Genomic DNA, 20,224 nt, shown 5'->3' with positions numbered 1-20,224 from the left:
TTTTGCTCGATGGAAATGTAGCGCTACCGTACAACCGCACAGCTGTAGTAAACGGAACACGAACAGAACACCTTCTGATTATCTGTCCCCACAGAGTGCAAGGTAAAGCAGGAGAGCTCCACTCTGTCCAGTTTCCTTTTTTTGGGTTGAGTCCCGCAGGTCCGTTTTTTATTTTCATCAAAAAAAAGAAAGCAAGACGAGACTGAAGTAAAGTTAGGCCGGTCTCACACGAGCGGATAGGCATGGCGGATGCCACAAGCGTCTGGTTCACGGTAAGGGCGCCCACCCACTGGCGATTTTTTTTCCCTGCGAAATTCGCAGCATTTTTTTCTCTGCAGGGGTCTATGGGACTTGTAATGTTAAAATCGCAATCGCGCAAAATCGCGATTTCGCGGTAAATTGCGATTTTGCGCGATCGCGATTTTAACATTACAAGTCCCATAGACCCCTGCAGAGAAAAAAATGCTGCGAATTTCGCAGGGAAAAAAAAAAAAATCGCCAGTGGGTGGGCGCCCTAACACGTGGATCAATCTAATGCATTGGATTCCAGAATCACGCTCACATGAGCCGGTCGGAATGGCATAATTCGCTCAAGGAAAATAGAATGCAGCATGTTCTATGTTACCGCAGATATCCACAACATAGAGCCCAGCCTTAGGCCGGCTTCACACGAGCGTGACGGGCTCCGCAGCGGAATATTCCGCAGTGAAGCCCGTCACGGCGCCCCCCAGAGACCCCATACTTACCAGCGGAAGATAGCGTGAAGACGCTTCCCCGCCCACCGCCGTCGCGTCATGTGACACACCCACCGCGGCCGGCTGTGTCACGTGACGCGCCAGCCGCGTCATATGACACGGCGGCGGTAGGTGGGAAAGCGTTTTCACGCTATCTTCCGCTGTGTTACAGCGGGAGATAGCGTGAATGGACGGCTTCCATTGACTGCAATGGAAGCCGTCAGCGCGTTCACCCGCGGCAAATAGAGCATGCCATGGGTGAGGACGGGAGATTTCACGGTGCGGAATTCCACGGTGGAATTACGCATCGTGAGCATTGAGCTATTAGGCTCAATAGAACCTAATAGCAGGGGGCAACGCAGCGGATTTTCGCCGCGAATTTACGCGGCGTAAATCCGTTCGTGAGAAGGAGGCCTTAGGCCTCATGTCCACGGCCGAAATTGAGTTGTGGAATCCACGCGGGTCACCCATGCAGATGATCCATAATTCAATATGCCCATGGACATTCATTGGGCATCCGCAAGTAATTAAATACCTGTGGATGTCAATTTTTCTCGGCACGGGAAAACACCTGCAGCATGCTCCTTTTTCTGCAGTTTCCCGCATAGATGGCTCCAATTGAAGTCAATGGAAGCCGTCCGATCCGCGGCCCGTCCACAGCTGACACTGCGCCCGTGCCGTGGATCTGCGGGAAACAGGGAGATTGGGGGAAAAAAAAACTGTTTGCTCCCGGTTAGGTTTTTTTTTTTTTATGATTGAACAAACCGCACAACAGACGGCGTTATTTGTCCAGTTAAACATTAACGGAAACCAAACAGAACAGAAGTAAACTGGAAACTGTCCATTGTTTCTAAACCCACTAAAAACCACGGAAAAAAAACACAAAACGCATCCGTTTATTTCTATTTCGCTGCTCAGAACACGGAACAGAGACGGAATTATTACTGACGCGAAATTTGGTGATCAGTTACTTTTTCCTTACTCTTAGGCCCAATGTTCACAGGCGGATCTGATTCGCAAAATCGGCGCGAGTAATCCACAAATCAAGCCGCCCGTAGGGATACCTGGGCGTCCGCGAATTAAATAATGCATGCGCATTTGAGTTGCGGACCTTGTGATGCGGGAAAAAAAAATTGCTCTTTTTCACTGCGGATCTCGCACGGACGGCTTCCATTGAAGTCCAAGGAAGCCGTCCGATCCGCAGTCTGTCATGTCCGCCCGAGGCCAAACTCACACTGGGGCAGATTTGCGCACGCAATAAAACCCATTGATTTCAACAGGTTCATTCACATATTTGGTATGCGCAATTCAGTCGCGCAAAAAAACAAAAATACACATTCTACTTTTCTTCGCATTTGCGCAGCAGGAAAAGAATACATCTAGAAGTTAATGAACTGGCTATTTTAATGGCTGAGAGCGTCGCTGCATATTTTTTTGCACCCACGGTAAAAAAAAAAACAAAAAAAAAACAAACCACAATTGCACGCTGCACGCACAGATATGCAATGCCTGAAGCGCAGATATGCATACACTCGTGTGACGCCGGCCTTAGGATGCAAAAGGAAGACAAAACACTGATGTGAACCCTGTTTGCCTTCACCTTCCACTGACTGCCCAGTAGAGGGGCAGTTGTAGAGTTTGTGTCCCTTTAACACCATAGACTTTGGCAGCACTGCCAGCAGTTAACATGGCCGCCGTGTATTCATACCTGCCTCTAACTCGCGGAACTACAATTCCCAGCATTCCCCTCTAGTCTCGCTAAAGCAGCATTCGGAGCCCTATCTTCTGTTCCCCATAAACCCTGACCGCTCCGCTGCCCTCCCGGGAGTCCCCGCCGCGGCACCGAGCGGCCAGCCGAGCCTCCAGCGGGCTCTCACCCAGTGACGTCACGCCACGACTCCGCCCCAAACTGCTTCCTCCGCCGCGGACGCGTCTTCTTCCTTCTCCTCCCTCCTGTGTATGCTGCTGCTTCCGCCGTCGTTGTGAAAAAAGAGGAAGAAGCGACATTAACCTGAAAGGAAAAATAATCCGGGACAAATGCCGCGGGGCCGACCCCCCAAACAACGGGCTGGGGATGGATCGGGCTCAGGTAAAAAAATACATTGTGCGGGCACATAGAAAACAGCGGGGGCTGTGAGCAGCGGGCGGCGGCCGCACACCGTGTACGTGTGTGTGCAGGAGCGGATATAGTCCCCGGATATGGTGGAGAGGCCGCTGTTCTCCCGGAGACAGGGCGGAATGATACGGGAGGGGGCCGCAGCACCCGGACTAGAGGCTGCGGCAGATGAGAGCAGTGCGCGGCCTGGTTGCTAGGTGTGCGGCGCTTGTTATTGTGTGAGCAGCCCGCGCTGCGTGACGTCAACCCCGCGTGTACACCGCACCGGCACCGCAGCAGTGTGTGTACAGCCGGAAGGAGGCGCTAGATGCAGACTTACATTAACTAATGAGACTAAAGTCACACTCCATAAGTTGCCCTGGAGGGAGGGAAGAGTTTTGCAATCAGCTTATATTTACTTAAAGAGTAGTAGATGCCTGGAACTAACTTCCAGCAGAGGCGGCTGGAAAACCTACAACAAATGAATGCCAGCTGCCTACATAGAGGAATACAATGGCGGACTAGATGGACCATGCGGTCGCGGTATATAATGGACTTAAAGCATTGCCCCCCGGATACGGCCGTGTGTTAAAGGGGCTTTGTCAGTAAAACTATGGGCCTGCCTGAAATAACAAGCGAGGGGCCCCGGGGCGCAGCTGGCATTGGAGGGGAGGCAGAAGCATGTGACCACTATGGCCGCCAGGAGTTTAGGGACATGACGCTGTGGCCTCTGATTGGCTGCAGTGGTCACATGCTTCCGTTTGCCTGGAAGTCGCTAGTTGACAAAATAGGAAAGTTATGGCCGTCAGGTGGAGGGAAATAATTGTATTTTTTAGAAGTAGTTCAACAATAGAAAAGCGATATAAATGTTCTTATCACGGCATGACAAATGGCCGTTAAGTACCCCGGAGACCGAGGAGGACCTCGGGTCCCCCGGCAGACATGTATGGCATTGCCTATGTCTGTGATGGAGATATCCCTTTAAGGACTAAGCGCAGTAAATATACAGAGCTGGGTCCTGGGCTTTAGTCCCAGCTGATATCAAAAGTACAGCGCAGGATTAAAGCCCTGCAATCTAGCCGGAGCAGGTGGGGTACTGGCTTGTTAGTCACGGCCGAGGACCCGGAGGAGAAGGGAGGAGCCATCTTTAACCACTTCTGCCTTCTCCTTTTCAGGCTACATAGCGCTCAAGTCAACCTGGTGATCACATGACTGCTGCAGGGTCCTAGCAGACCCAGATCAGCTCTGTCAGTGATTACGGCTCCTATGGATGCCTCGGCTAAAGTGAAAAAGTGGCATTTGGAAAAAAGGCAATGTGAATGACCCCCAGAGGAAACCTTCATGAGGGACTTCGATGTTAAGAGAAAGTTATAAAAATAAGTTAAAAAAGATTACACAATAAAATTGAAAACTTCATAGTAAAAAAAATGACCCGCCACCGACCAAAACTGTTACCCTATGAGCCCCGTGATCCAAGACCGTACAAGTTATGTCAAAAAGTCTGAAACAAAATGAGGAACCCGTTCCTGTACTTCATTTTAGCGTAAATGTACTAATTTAAAAAAGAAACAACAATAAATAAAATAAAGGTTTTGTTCAGCTTTTTACCCAAAAAATAAAACTAAAAAACGTAAAAAACAGTGAGAGAAGATAATGAGCCGCAGCCCTTTGTGTCACGGAGAAAAACAGCAAAAATAATTGTGGTAGTTTAAGAAAAAAAAAAATGCCAATAAAACCACCCCATGGGTAAAATCCCTAAAAAGTGTCAGCCTGGTCCTTAAGGGGTTAATGCGAGGGCAAAGACTGCACCCCTTTCAAAAACTAAACTCTGTTAACCCATTAACACTCCATGACGTACGCACATAGGGTATCGCTGAGTCCATAAAAGTCCCATCTATTATTTACCCCGCAGGGTGAGCGTTGGCAGGAAAAAAATGGAACAAGAAGTTCCCTGGGCCCTCACACAACTGCGACGAGGGAAACAAAAACATCATGGCTGGCAGAAGATGGGGCAGAAAATAATATTTTTCCCCAAAGATATTTTATTTTTTAAAAGTAGTACAGCAGAAAAAAAAAAAGCAAAAAAACTATATACTGTATATACTCTAGTTAGAGATGAGCGAGCACACTCGTTAAGGCAAATTACTCGAGCGAGTATCCCCATTTTTGAGTACATGCCTGCTAGTCCGAAAAGATTCGGGGGCCAGCGGGGGTGAGCGGTGAGTTGCGAGAGTGAGCAGGGGGGAAAGAGAGAGATCTCCGCTCTCCCCCGCCAACCCCCAAATCTTTTTGGGCACGCAGGCATGTACTCAAAAATGGGGATACTCGCTCAAGTAATTTGCCTTAACGAGTACGCTCGCTCATCTCTAACTCTAGTATAAGGCGACCCGAATATAAGCCGAGGCACCTAAGTTTACCACAAAAACTGGGAAAACTTAGGTGCCCCAAGTATGAGCCGGAATTCCCTGCAGTGATTTTTGGGGAAGGGCTTTAAATATAAGCCCTTCCCTAAAAATAATCATCCCTAGTTGTAGTAAAAAAAAAAAAAAAAATCTAAACTTACCTCTCCGCCGCTGCCGGGGCTCAGGCACTTCTACCACTTGGGTCCAGTCACTATAATAAAGTTCTTTCAGCAGGTGGGGATTTAGAGCCAATCACAGGCAGCGCTCAGCTATTCAATGAATTCAGGCCCACTAAAAACGCTGTAAAACACCTCGTTGATTTCCTTGGGGCTTCTTAGACAACCGTTAGAAACGTTACGCTTTTCGAATGCCTGTGTGAGACTGCCGTAAGATGAGCGGCAGAATACTGACACAGCTGTTTCCCAAGCCCAGTTACTTATCTCTCCTGCAGAAATAGCGCTCTGAAATATCCCGCGCCGTATACATTGAGTGAAGCGGTGGCGGGCTGGACAGTCTATGCGGGCGGCAGCTTCACCTGGCGTATGCTTACTACCCTGCTAGAACACTTTTAGAATTTGACCTTCTTATTTACCTCTGAAAATTGCAGATGGTGTTTTACCGGCAAACGCGGAGAGCAGCGGCTACCCTTACCACGGGGCGTCCCGAAAGTGTGACGTGTGTATGCTGACCTTCAACAAGGAAACCCAATATCAGAAACACATGCGCGATCATGAGCGGAACGACAAGGTAAGAGACCCGTGACCTGCAGCTGCGCATATACATAGTCTGCCCTGACCTACTACACAGTGCGCACTTACCTGCGCTGGGGACCACCTAGCATCGACTACTATGGTTAGAGGGGATTTTAGACTTTGCGTCTTGCTGCAGAGCTTCAACAGTGCAGCGTCCATTCTTCATGGGTTTGACGTCTTCAGGGTTTACATGTAATACCACAATTGTGGTTTTTCACAGACCTTTTTTTGGAATTGCTACTTTTAACAAAAAATATAGTTTTATTTCTGTGGTTGGGGTGCAGCGTCAGAGTCCAGCCTAAGGCCGCCTGCACATGGGCGGATCTTTGCTGCGGAATCTGCGACAGGCGTCCGCCTCGAATACCGCCCATAGCATGCTATGGGAAATCAATTCTTCCTGCACACAAGTGGAAATCAAGTGCCATTTCTGCTCGCGGAGGAAACAGATACTGAGGAGTATTACAGGATGTTGGGATGGAAAATGATTCAGAAGTCTATGGAGAGAGGAGGGGAGGAGGAGGGAGAGAGACTCGCACAGATGTGCTACTGGAGTTGACTAAAATTTAAAGGTACAGCCTACAGAGGGGAAAACTGGTGAACAATGCAGGATACAAGTCATATAATGACTAGAAATAGTGGCAGCTTATTCTGTAAAGTAAAGTGCAGGTAACGCTTGATTGGTGAGTTTCAACTATTTTGTTCTCTTCTGTAAAGTATTCCCAACTAGACCCAATCCTAGGAATGACAACACCGCCTCTTTGTGTCCATCGGTGGAGGTCCCAGCAGTTGTACTCCTGTTGGTGTGACATCGATGGAACATTTAAAGAGACTCTTGTCAGTTACTTTGTGCCCTATAAGCTAAGCTAATGGGCTGAAAGTAGGTGACCCTCTGGGTCTGGGGATGTAAGTTGTATACTTGCCGTTCCCCTTGTGTCAGTGTTCAATGCACTGCAATGGTGGCTTTCAGCGCTGACACTAGGGGGACGTTGGGGAAGGTAAGTATAAAACTTAAATCTGCAAACTCAGTGGGTCACCTACCTTAAGCCCATAAGCTTATAGAGCTCAAAGTAGAGTACAGATTCCCTTTAATGTGTGCCACTGGAAACCCCCATAATACAATTTTGCAACTACAGTGTCTCCCTGAAAATAACACTCTGCCTTATATTAATTTTTGCCCCCCAAAATGCACTGGGGTCTTATTTTCGGGGAATGTCCTATTATATTTACTTAGCAGGCGTCATCCGGAACCTCCCACTGGTCTCCGGAGCTCTGGCACGCTTGCTTGCAGTCCTCAGCTGCTAACAGAAGATTGCTTCCTGGAATCAGGGTTCATAAGCCCTGCTTTCAGGAAGCCATGGCTCTGATTGGTTCTCAAGTGCCGCGGCTCAGCCAGTCAATGCAGCGCTGGAAGGACCAATCACAGCCATCGCATTGGTTTATCGAGCGCTACATTGATAGGGCTGAGCCGCGGCTCTTGATAGCCGATTGGAGCCATCGCTTGCAGCAGGCGGGATTTACGAACCCCGTTACCAGGAAGGGATCTTCTGTCAGCAGCTAAGGACTGCAAGCAAGTGGGGACCCAGACGGCACCTGCTAGGTAATGCATTTTTTTAATGTAGTGTAGCTAGGGCTTATATTTCAAACCCTCCCCCTGAAAATCAGGGTAGGGCTTATTTTAGGGGTATTATGGAATGAACATGATTTGGAAAGCAGGAGAAATACTATGCGGGGTTATTGCAACCTGAGACCACTAGATAGACTTATTTTGAAAAAGGGACTTGTTTTTTCCTCATTTTAAATCTTCAAATGTCAGTTTTCCGCTTCAGTATGATGTGAGGATGATCTCATTCTGCTCTTCTTGTTCTGCTTAATCACCAGAGTGGAGAGTGCTTTCGATCCTTTACTCCAATGGGGAAAACATTGCATTTGTACTGTAACCCTGTAGTAATGTAACACGAATGCCGGCATGGCTTTAGTGTAGAGAAGCCATAGCTGCCAGTACCACAGGGCAGAGGTGGACAGCTGGGGTGTTTTGTGCTCTTGGGGGGTCATAGAACTCTATAGTGGCAGCTACGGGATAATACCACTTATTGGATACCCAAACTACCTGCTCCCTGGTAGTTGGCAGACAGCATGCACTTAGGGTACCTGGCACCTTTCATTGACTCTACATCAGACATTTCTCTGCCTACAGGCTCTTTCCGCGTGCCAACAACGTCCGCCCTGTAAATACCGTTAAGCTGGAATGTCTTAGAAGTTGATAGCTTTTGTTATTCAGTTTAACCATATGCTGTTTTTGTTTTTTCTGCAGCCTCATCGGTGTGATCAGTGCCCATTATCTTTTAATATTGAGTTCAACCTTACGCTCCATAAGTCCACACATAATGTGGATGATCCTATGTGTCCCGCGTGCAACAAGAAGTTCTCCCGCGTGGCCAGTCTCAAAGCTCATATCATGCTCCATGAGAAAGAAGAGGTGACTGCACACATTTGTTTTTCTTTGTTCTTTATTTTTTTCAAGCTTTTTTTCCCCTTTGGATGAGACTATTATAAATCACCCATGTAAATAGACCCAATGCAAACAATGGGGTCTATTTTCATGCGACTCGCAATGCACAAAACTCGCACAAGAATTTTGGCTTTGCAGATACCGCCTTATTATTCTGTTGACGTCGTTGTATGAGGGCTTGTTTTTGGCAGGACAAGTTGTATTTTTCATTGGTGCTATTTAATGTACTATATAATGTATTAAAAAACATGGTATTGTTTTCACGACGCACACACTGCGGCAAAAACCACGTTCACTCTGCGGGATTAATAAGGCGTTATTTTGATCGGACTTTTACGGATGTGGTGGTACCAAATATGTTTTTTAATTTATTTTTTTATTAGGAATATGGGAAAGAGGGGAGTTGAACTTTTAGTATCCTTTTATTTTATGTTAATAAGGAACTGGTTTTTACATTTTTTTTTTTGTCCCGATAGAGGACCAGAACTTGTGATCGTTTGGTCACTTATACCATATTATTTAAATACTTCAGTACTGCAGTGTATGTTATTTTTGCCAGCATTTTATTAGGACAGGCCACAGGCCCATCTTAATAGGCAAAAATACATGCCATTTCTGGTGGTCTTCAGAAGACCCTGTGCTGGTATGGCATCTCGTGATCTCATAGTAGGGGCCCTTTCGGAACGCCAAACTCCAATCAGGGCATTTAAATGACGCTGTCGGAATTGACAGCAGCATTTAAAAGGCTAACAGTCGTGATCAGCACTCACGCTAATGACTGTTACAGGAAGATGTCAACTGTCAAGGACAGCCGGTAACATGTATGGAGTGGGATTGTATTGCGAAACCTTCTCCATACTCCTGTCCATTCTCTTGCATTCTTTATACCTTCCTATGAATAAGGCCCCCTGCACACGGGTGGGTCGGACCCTGCATGCGGGATTCCCGCAGCGGAGTTCGACATGGTGCCTGGCTGGTGACCCCTGTGTGACGGCCTGCACACGGGCGGGTCGGACCCCGCATGCGGGTTTCCCGCAGCAGAGTTCGACCCGGTGCCAGGCCTGCTTACCTGTCCGGCATCTTCTCCGCCCGGGAGGCACATGCGCAATACAGGGGATGCCGCACCTTCGATGACGTGGCCTCCTGTTCTACGAATGTGCCGGCCGCTGCATGCGCAGTTGAGAGGCTGCTGTCACCATAGCGATGACGCGGCTCCTGAGGCTATTTCGCAATGATTGCAGAATGGTTGCGGCATTGACAGCTTCCATTGACTTCAATGGAAGCCGGCTGTGCGTATCCCGCGACAAATTGCAGCATGCTGCAGTTTCTTTCCCGCGAGCGGAAAATTGCAATCAATTTCCTCTAATGGGTGGCAAATCGCGTTTTTCCATAGCATGCTATGGGCTGAATTTGCTGTGAAATCCTAAAGGTGGAATGCCGCTCCGGATCTCGCAATCCGCCCGTGTGCGGGAGGCCTAAAGCTCTCCTGATAGAAAAGTTAATTTCTAGACTAATATAAAAATGGCCACAGTACAGCTAGATGGAGGAGAAAGGAGGTCCTTTACCTGCCTCCTACTTTCACTGGTGGTCTTTTGTATATAACTTTATTTTGACATCTATCCAAGAAATGTAACCACAATCCCTAGAACTTTGTACTAAAAAGTTAAGTCTACAATTTATGTAGCAACTTTGAAAAGCTTGGACTCCAGTTTGCTGAAATTGAAATAAAAACCTGTGTTTTCTAATCTCTCTTAGATCCTCATCTGTTCTGAATGCGGCGATGAGTTCACACTACAAAGCCATCTGTCCCTGCACATGGAGGAACACCGGCAGGAGCTGGCGGGCAGCAAGACCTACAACTGCAAGTCCTGCAAGAAGACTTTTGAATCTTCTCAGCAGCTTAAAGATCACATGAAAACACATTTTAAAATAAGGTAAAAATGACAAGTTTGCTCTCTTGGCATCTAAACTGAATATAAGCCATCAATAATGACATAACGCCAGTGCCATATGTAAAAGTGGGAAAGTTCCTCAAGTCTGCACACAGTCCTCTATTGTCAGCTCTTATGGGAAAATAAAAATCAAATCGATGTTTATCGGTGCAATCGTATTTAAAACGACCATTCAGGTAACAGTGGAAATGTCACTATACGTGCAGAATGTATAGTTGGCATACCTGGGGCCCTCCATTTCAATGTTGCTGCAGCAGTTTGTCCCGTTCCCAGTGCTCTTCATGTATGTAAAGTGGTGGGCAGCTTCTCTGACTACCCACAGTGTTCTCCACTAGTCCTCTGCTCTAGGATGGACCAGCGCTGATGACTTCAGCATTGTGCCCTTACTTTATCGTCACCCGCAGGTTCCTTGTCCCAACAGTACGGCGGATTGTCTCAGGCGATCAAAGTACATTGTACATAGTGTTCTGAAAATTTGGTGGCTGTTTCATATACATGAAAAGGGGACTGGAAATGGAATGAACTGCAGCAACACTGAAAACTGTGAATTTAGGTATGTTAAAGGCTTGTCTGGTTAGTGGATGAAATTACCCTTCCACTCCATTCTTTTCAATGGGACTGACGAAAATTGATGAGCATAACAAACAGCTATATCTCTGCCCCAAGGAGATGAATGGAGTTGAGGCCGCACATGTGTGACCAGCGACCCATTCGCAACTACATCACAGAAATGCGAAAAGGGATCTTCAGTATGAAATACAGGGGAACATGGGTTCTTAGGATCAGTAGGGGCCCCAGTGGTCGGACCCCACTGATCTATTATTTTTCACCCATCCAATGTATGAGTGAAAACCTGTAATTTCACCCACTAAGCGGACAACCCCTCTAAGTATAGATTCTGCATTTATAGTGACTTATTCTGTTGATCCACATGTCTGGAAGATAATGCAAAGGGGCTGTGGTGCTTTAATGGGCTTCTCTGTGACACCACCAATGGATATTTTATGCTTCACATATGATACATAGAAAGTTGGCCCTGATTTTTACCCTCTGGGACCAATACTTACATACATTGTATCTACAGAGGAGGAATGAATACAATCTCCGAAGAGAGCAGAACGTATTCCTGAGGTCCAAGATACTACAAATGAGGTGGCCTCAGTGTATTATTAGGTAGAACAACCCTGTTGTACCTCAGAAGAGTGTAAATCCTCTGATCAAAGGGCTAGGTCCCTCAGATAACATTTCTTCCCCATAGAGATATTTAGGCCAAGTCAGGGGCATTGCTAGGGTCTTAAAGATCAGGGGCACAAGCCCTAAGGCATATCACCCCCTCCCCCCAAAAAAACCCCGACAATAAAATATATATATATATATATATATATATATATATATATACACAAACATACATACACATACTGTTTTCTTATAACATTGTTGCCATTCTAACCAGGAGCAAATAATACCACCACAGGGTAATACATTTTACCTACATGACAAGAGGTGCTATACAAATACAGAGACCAATATTGCCACTATGAAAGGCCCAGATAGTACCGTCACACCATTATCACTATTAGTGGCTGACTAATATTACCATGCTGTTATCAAGTAAAAACCACTGTACAAAGATGAATATTACCAATAATACCACTATGCAAGTGACAAATAACACCATAACCCCCTACATAGTGACTCAGTATTACTACCATACTATTGCCGTACAAAAACCACTGCACGTAGACCAATGTTACCACCTTAGGCCTTAGTCAGACGGGCGTTTTTTCGCGCGATTTGCGCATGCGATTCGCGCATATATAGAACGAATGGTTCGCTATGGTATCGGTCACATGTCCGCTTTTTATGCGGATATGCGATAAATTATAGGACACGACGATTCGCAGATCGCGCCTATCTGCGTTCGGCGTTTTATGTGCGCACCAAAATCACTTACTGCAGCTAGCTGCGTTTTTTTCCGCCGTCCAGTCTAAGTTTCATGCGCATTTTGATGCGCACGGCGATTTTACTCCGGTCAGACGGGCATTTTGCTGCGCCGATTAACGCGGCTAGGCGCAGATTTTTCCCGCGATTATTCGCCCCCGGTCATGCGATTTGCGCATGCGCATCCGTCATGTGATCCGCAAATCGCACGAAAAAACGCCCGTCTGACTAAGGCCTTACAGTGACCATATAGCTGCAGTTACCAGCTCTATACAGGCACTTTGCAGACTGTATAAGTGAATAGAGTACAGTAAAATCTAGTGACTCGCAGGTGATATCCGTTGTGACTGGTATCGTTGACCACTGTAAAGAGGTGTATTGGTGGTCACTAAGGGGTTAACCCTTTTCAGGATCATAAATGATCCAATCGAATTTGTGGGCAGTTTAAAACTATAAGACAAATATGTCCCTTGGTCCTTAAAGGGTTAAGGTTAGACATATATATGGGCGGTTTCACACAAGCGTGTCCTACATGATCTCCATGATGCATGGATACTCCTCTGTATTAAAGTTGACCCCCAACTGTACTGGCGTGCCAACTGCCGAGACGAGCCTCTTTCTTCTCTTCCTTCTCTTGCCAAGTCCGAATGCAATTGCAGAGAGGAAGAAGAAGTTGCCAATAGTGCATGGGCTTTTAAGCTGGCTGAGAGGACAACCTACACTTGGGCACTGCCAGCTTAGAGGGAACCCTCTTATCAACCAACAAGCCTAGGCACAGTGTAGGCTAGACAAAGATTCACCATTCGGGGCACAGGCCAAGTTACGCCCCTGGTCCAAGTAATAAATGAACTTGGCCCAAGTCTACGGGCCTTTAGCACCAAGTGTGTGTAATGTCCAGAGAAACCCTACAAAAAGCCATTTAAAGGGACTCCTGATGCACAGCATACCATTGCATATACAGATGTAGTAGAAGCGTGTTCATCTCATTCATTCTTTCCTCTAAATGGAAGGATTTCTGCAGAATTCCACAGAGGAAAACCAAATTGGAAATGTTTATTTTTAAACCATCCACGAAGGGTTTTCCATAAGTCATTCGTTCACCAATGTGCCGACTATTGAAATTCTAGCTATCACTCATCCGAATTCCTTTCTTGCCGCTTTGCTATGACAGCAGTATTAATATCTCCTGCAGAGGCCGTTCTCGGCTGTATCAGTTTCTGTATCCATAATTTATTCAGAACATCACTTTTAAGAACACAAAACACTTCTCTTGCAGAATTCTTGGAGTACGTTAATGTCAGCACTTGTCGCAATACTATGCATCTATGTCATTTCTGGCAACTTTTCTTGCAATATTGTCTACATTTTGCCCTTGCTGATTTACAGGGTCACAAGCACCAGATCTTACAATAGAAATATAGATAGAAGTGGATTCTCCTACTCCTGTCCACACTGCGGCAAAACCTTCCAAAAGCCGAGTCAGTTAACACGCCACATTAGAATACACACAGGTAAGCAAATTCACGTGGTATGCTGCAATCTCCTGGCAGTTCTAATAGATGTTCTTGGATTTACTATGGTGTTCATAGAATGAACATGGGGGAATAAGGAAATGCACCGTTTATCTGCTGTATTCGCCAATGCATAACGGAAGTGATTTTAGGTCTACAAGGACGCTTGTATTGGTTATGCCTTGCTCTCATGTAACTGGATAGAATTTGCATTCAGCCTGGCACTTGAAACCAAGTTAGTGGACTTGAGGCATACGGACATCATTCTAAAATGTTAGTCGGTAGGGGTATCATCATCCCTTAAGGAGAGCACCCAGAAGGTGAGTGAGGAGACTTATAAGGCCATCCATGCTCTTCTGGGAAATGTATGCAAATAAGGGAGATGGAGCAAAACCTCTGCAGCGCCACCTATTGGATGGCAGCATTCCTGAAAATCAATATCCAACCCCTTATACGGGTCTTTAATCAAAGTGTAACTATCATTTTAGAGGATAGAGTCATTATATACATTCTAAAAAAAACATACATGCCCAAACTTCTGATTGGGGGAGGTCTGGGTGCTGAGACTTCGGCTTTGCACTTGACGATACATAGAACGTACTTGAGTCTGTACACCACTCATCTCGCATCCCAAGCAGATCCCAGTGGAAAAGGGTGCAATGTGCAGCCAATCACCTCTGATTAGTTCCTTATCACCAGAACTTCACTGATCAATACTTTTGACCCGCCGGAGGTTTTTTTCCCCAAATGTTAGTTAAGGCCCTTTTACACGCAACGATTATTGCTCAAAATCCGTCCAAACGGTTGAAAATGAGCGATAATTGATACATGTAAACGCGCACTTTTCCGTTTGAACGATGGATTTTGGTTCACATAAAATCCATCGTTCAGCCGCTGAAAAAATAAGCAAATACATTCCATTTGAATGTATTTAGCTCATCTTTCAAAAGACTGCAGGATGTTCTCCCCACTGCATGTTTACACCAGTTAATAGGAGAACAATGGGATGTGCTGACAGCTGTTTACACAGCTGGGCTCTGCAAAATACTCCTGGAGGTTCTTTTACATGCAAATGAACAGAATAAAGTGTTAATGGCCATGAACACTTTATGCAAATGGTTGCTAAATCTTTCATTCGTTTGAAAGATTACTTTGCGTGTAAAGGGGCCTTTACCCTTTTAAGAAGATGAGTTACATTTAAAATTAATTGTATCCCTTGTTATAAAGATAATACTATTGAGAATGCAAATCTCCAGGGTTCTTTACTGAATTGGCAAGGAACGCTGCGGAGACTTCAGCTCGGAAGCCTGCAGAATTATGCATGCAGCTCTGGACTATAATACATGCTAAGGATCAGAACAAGCTATATAATGTGTTTACAGAATTAGGATAAAGGCTCATAGGATGAATTTGTTGTGGATTTGTGCTCAGAAAATCAGCAGCAAAATACGTTGGATTAAATCAGGTGAAACCTTAACAAATTGACCTCTGCTGCTGGCTTTTAAATCCTGCAGTCTGTCTTTTTTTATACTGCAGATGTGTAGATTTTCCTTCAATGAGGAAGTCCCAATCCACCGTAAATCCAAATAATATGCATTCCTGGGAATCTTGCCGCAGTCTGCTTGTGGGTCCATGTACAATTATACATTTTAAATCCTTTCATTAGTGGATTTTCAGATTTCTCTGGATTCAGCAGTAAATCCGTCTCATATGCATTTACCATAACTCCGTTTTTTATGTAGATTAAATCTATCTATCATCTGTAAATACTACAAGCTGAAGTGAAACAAGTCATGGCCAAATATGAAAAAGAAGACCTGAAACTATAGAGCAAACAATATATTAATGAATATATATACCAGTTTATTACTAATAAATAGAGATGAGCGAACGTACTCGTAACGAGTACTTACGCACCCGAGTACCGCCATTTTCGAGTACTTCAGTACTCGGGCGTAAAGATTCGGGGGGCGCCGGGGGGCGGGGAGAGGCGCGGCGGTGCGGGGGGGAGCAGCGGGCAACAGGGGGGAGCCCTCTCTCTCTCCCTCTCCCCCCCACTCCCCACTGCTACCCCCCGTGCCGCCACGGCGCCCCCCGAATCTTTACGCCCGAGTACTGCAGTACTCGAAAATGGCGGTACTCGGGTGCGTAAGTACTCGTAACGAGTACGTTCGCTCATCTCTACTAATAAACCATCACTATGGTGGGAGATACGGATAACATAACATATGAAAAAAAGGCACTACTATAAAGTAATATAGAAAACTAAAATACCAATTCACCATGGGACCGACATGGTGGGTAGGAGTAATACGAGACCAACACCATTATTATAACATAACATAGTAAAATAGTATGCATGGCTGAAAAAAGGCAAATGTCCATCCAGTTCAGCCGGTTTTCACCCCCCTTGTTGATCCAGAGGAAGGCAAAAAACCTCCAATGAGGCAGAAGCCAATCTACCCAATTTTGGGGGGAAAAAAAATCCTTCCCGACTCCACGATGGCAGTCGGAATAATCCCTGGGTCAACACTCTTCAGAGAAAAGTTCCTTACTAACTTCAAGGCCGGCAGTCGTGCGTTACCGGGATCAACAACCCACGTGGTTATTTAGTGCCTATATCCTGTAGTATCCTTCCGCTCTAAAAAGACATCTAGTCCCCTCTTGGATTTTGCCATCACCACATCCTCAAGCAGAGAGTTCCACAGTCTCGCTGCTCTTACAGTAAAGAACCCCCTTCTGGGTGGGTGATGAAACCTGCTTTCTTCTAAACGTAGCGGATGCCCTCTTTCTACCGTCAGTCAGTCGGTATACATAGTTATTTGGTTGCCGTCTCTCTTTCTAGGATGAATAATCCCAATTTTGATAGGTAATTATTAGAGATGAGCGAGCGTACTCGTCCGAGCTTGATACTCATTCGAGTATTAGCGTGTTCGAGATGCTCGTTACTGGTGACGAGTACCACGCGATGTTCGAGTTACTTTCACTTTCATCTCTGAGACGTTAGCGCGCTTTTCTGGCCAATAGAAAGACAGGGAAGGCATTACAACTTCCCCCTGCGACGTTCCAGCCCTATACCACCCCCCTGCAGTGAGTGGCTGGCGAGATCAGGTGTCACCCGAGTATAAAAATCGGCCCCTCCCGCGGCTCGCCACAGATGCGTTCTGACAGAGATCAGGGACAGTGCTGCTGGTGCCGGAGCTGCTATAGGGAGAGCGTTAGGAGTATTTTAGGCTTCAAGAACCCCAACGGTCCTTCTTAGGGCCACATCTAACCGTGTGCAGTAGTGTGGAGGCTGCTTTTTGCAGTGTTGCACTTTTTTTTTTTTTCTATATCGGCCGTGCAGAGCATTGCGCCCTGCAGTAATTATACATACTCCAGGGCCAGTAGTAGTGGTGAGGCAGGGACAGAAGACATATTTATTGAATATAGGCAGTGGGCCTTTCCAAAAACATTTGGGAAAAAAAATCTATTTGGGCTGCCTGTGACTGTCCTCAGTGTACTGGGTCTGTGCTGGGGGTAGTTGTCCTCCTAATTCATACGCAGCCAGCTAAGTGTTACAGCAGGCTTGCGCAAAATTATTTCCTGGCTCTGCTGTGCGTTCTGTAAGCGAAGTCAGCCTCCAACCACAGGCCAATAAGCGTCACATTTAATTACAGCGTTCTGTTTCTGCACTACTGGTAATACACCATGCTGAGGGGTAGGGGTAGGCCTAGAGGACGTGGACGCGGAGGCCCAAGTCAGGGTGTGGGCACAGGCCGAGCTCCTGATCCAGGTGTATCGCAGCCGACTGCTGCGGGATTAGGAGAGAGGCACGTTTCTGGCGTCCCCACATCCCATCTCACAATTAATGGGTCCACGCGGTAGACCTTTATTAGAAAATGAGCAGTGTGAGCAGGTCCTGTCGTGGATGGCAGAAAGTGCATCCAGCAATCTATCGAACACCCAGAGTTCTGCGCCGTCCACTGCTGCAACTCTGAATCCTCTGGCTGCTGCTCCTCCTTCCTCCCAGCCTCCTCACTCCATGAAAATGACACATTCTGAGGAGCAGGCAGACTCCCAGGAACTGTTCCCGGGCCCCTGCCCAGAATGGGCAGCAAGGGTTCCGAATCCTCTCCCACTGGAGGAGTTTGTCGTGACCGATGCCCAACCTTTTGAAAGTTCCCGGGGTCCAGGGGATGAGGCTGGGGACTTCCGGCAACTGTCTCAAGACCTTTCAGTGGGTGAGGAGGATGATGACGATGAGACACAGTTGTCTATCAGTGAGGTAGTAGTAAGGGCAGTAAGTCCGAGGGAGGAGCGCACAGAGGATTCGGAGGAAGAGCAGCAGGACGATTAGGTGACTGACCCCACCTGGTTTGCTACGCCTACTGAGGACAGGTCTTCACAGGGGGAGGCAAGGGCAGCAGCAGGGCAGGTTGCAAGAGGCAGTACGGTGCCCAGGGGTAGAGGCAGGGCCAGACCGAATAATCCACCCACTGTTTCCCAAAGCGCCCCCTCGCGCCATGCCACCCTGCAGAGGCCGAGGTGCTCAAAGGTCTGGCAGTTTTTCGCTGAGAGTGCAGACGACCGACGAACAGTGGTGTGCAACCTGTGTCGCGCCAAGATCAGCCGGGGAGCCACCACCAGCATGCGCAGACATATGATGGCCAAGCACCCCACAAGGTGGGACGAAGGCTGTTCACCGCCTCCGGTTTGCACCGCTGCCTCTCCCCCTGTGCCCCAACCTGCCACTGAGATCCAACCCCCCTCTCAGGGCACAGGCACTACCGTCTCCTGGCCTGCACCCACACCCTCACCTCCGCTGTCCTCGGCCCCATCCACCAATGTCTGTCAGCGCACCGTCCAGCCATCGCTAGCGCAAGTGTTGGAGCGCAAGCGCAAGTACGCCACCATGCACCCGCACGCTCAAGCGTTAAACGTGCACATAGCCAAATTTATCAGCCTGGAGATGCTGCCGTATAGGGTTGTGGAAACGGAGGCTTTCAAAAGTATGATGGCGGCGGCGGCCCCGCGCTACTCAGTTCCCAGTCGCCACTACTTTTCCCGATGTGCCGTCCCAGCCCTGCACGAGCACGTCTCCCGCAACATTGTACGCGCCCTCACCAATGCGGTTACTGCCATGGTCCACTTAACAACGGACACGTGGACAAGCACAGGCGGGCAGGGCCACTATATCTCCCTGACGGCACATTGGGTGAATTTAGTGGAGGCTGGGACAGAGTCAGAGCCTGGGACCGCTCATGTCCTACCACCCCCAGAATTGCGGGCCCAAGCTCGGTGGTGGTATCTGCGGCGGTGTATGCTTCCTCCACTAAACCACCTTCCTCCTCCTCTGCAACCTCTGTCTCGCAATCAAGATGTGTCAGCAGCAGCACGTCGGCAGCAGTCGGTGTCGCGCAGCGTGGCAGCACAGCGGTGGGCAAGCGTCAGCAGGCCGTGCTGAAACTACTCAGCTTAGGAGATAAGAGGCACATGGCCCACGAACTGCTGCAGGGTCTGACAGAGCAGACCGACCGCTGGCTTGCGCCGCTGAGCCTCCAACCGGGCATGGTCGTGTGTGACAACGGCCGTAACCTGGTGGCGGCTCTGCAGCTCAGCAGCCTCACGCACGTGCCATGCCTGGCCCACGTCTTTAATTTGGTGGTTCAGCGCTTTCTGAAAAGCTACCCACGCTTGTCAGACCTGCTCGGAAAGGTGCGCCGGCTCTGCGCACATTTCCGCAAGTCCCACACGGACGCTGCCACCCTGCGCACCCTGCAACATCGGTTTCATCTGCCAGTGCACCGACTGCTGTGCGATGTGCCCACACGGTGGAACTCAACGCTCCATATCTTGGCCAGGCTCTATGAGCAGCGTAGAGCTATAGTGGAATACCAACTCCAACATGGGCGGCGCAGTGGGAGTCAGCCTCCTCAATTCTTTACAGAAGAGTGGGCCTGGTTGGCAGACATCTGCCAGGTCCTTAGAAACTTTGATGAGTCTACCCAGATGGTGAGCGGCCATGCTGCAATCATTAGCGTCACCATTCCTCTGCTACGCCTCTTGAGAAGTTCCCTGCAAAGCATAAAGGCAGACGCTTTGCACTCGGAAACAGAGCCGGGGGAAGACAGTATGTCGCTGGATAGTCAGAGCACCCTCCTGTCTATATCTCAGCGCGTTGAGGAGGAGGAGGAGGAGCATGAGGAGGATGAGGGGGAAGAGACAGCTTGGCCCACTGCTGAGGGTACCCATGCTGCTTGCCTGTCATCCTTTCAGCGTGTATGGCCTGAGGAGGAGGAGAATCCTGAAAGTGATCTTCCTAGTGAGGACAGCCATGTGTTGCGTA

General features: G+C 47.7%; 1 protein-coding gene across 5 annotated transcripts in view; it reads left to right on the top strand.

Annotated features, from left to right (window-relative positions):
- The first annotated feature begins 2,632 nt into the window (after positions 1–2,632).
- The window catches only part of ZNF236 (zinc finger protein 236), a 150,865-nt gene continuing 133,273 nt past the window's right edge, over positions 2,633–20,224 (top strand). For all 5 annotated transcript variants that reach the window (XR_010786710.1, XR_010786712.1, XR_010786711.1 and 2 more), the window contains exons 1-5: positions 2,633–2,823; positions 5,839–5,978; positions 8,295–8,459; positions 10,248–10,426; positions 13,772–13,896. Coding sequence is in view for 2 of the 5 variants with exons in the window: in XM_066579479.1 (XP_066435576.1) it covers positions 2,772–2,823; positions 5,839–5,978; positions 8,295–8,459; positions 10,248–10,426; positions 13,772–13,896 (661 nt within the window). In the remaining 3 variants the exon portion in view is untranslated. The remainder of the gene's footprint in view (positions 2,824–5,838; positions 5,979–8,294; positions 8,460–10,247; positions 10,427–13,771; positions 13,897–20,224) is intronic.

Source organism: Eleutherodactylus coqui, chromosome 9, assembly GCF_035609145.1.
Source record: "Eleutherodactylus coqui strain aEleCoq1 chromosome 9, aEleCoq1.hap1, whole genome shotgun sequence".
Classification (NCBI taxonomy): domain Eukaryota; kingdom Metazoa; phylum Chordata; class Amphibia; order Anura; family Eleutherodactylidae; genus Eleutherodactylus; species Eleutherodactylus coqui.
Note: the sequence above shows the minus strand (reverse complement) of the source record. Positions and strands in the feature narration are given on the sequence as shown.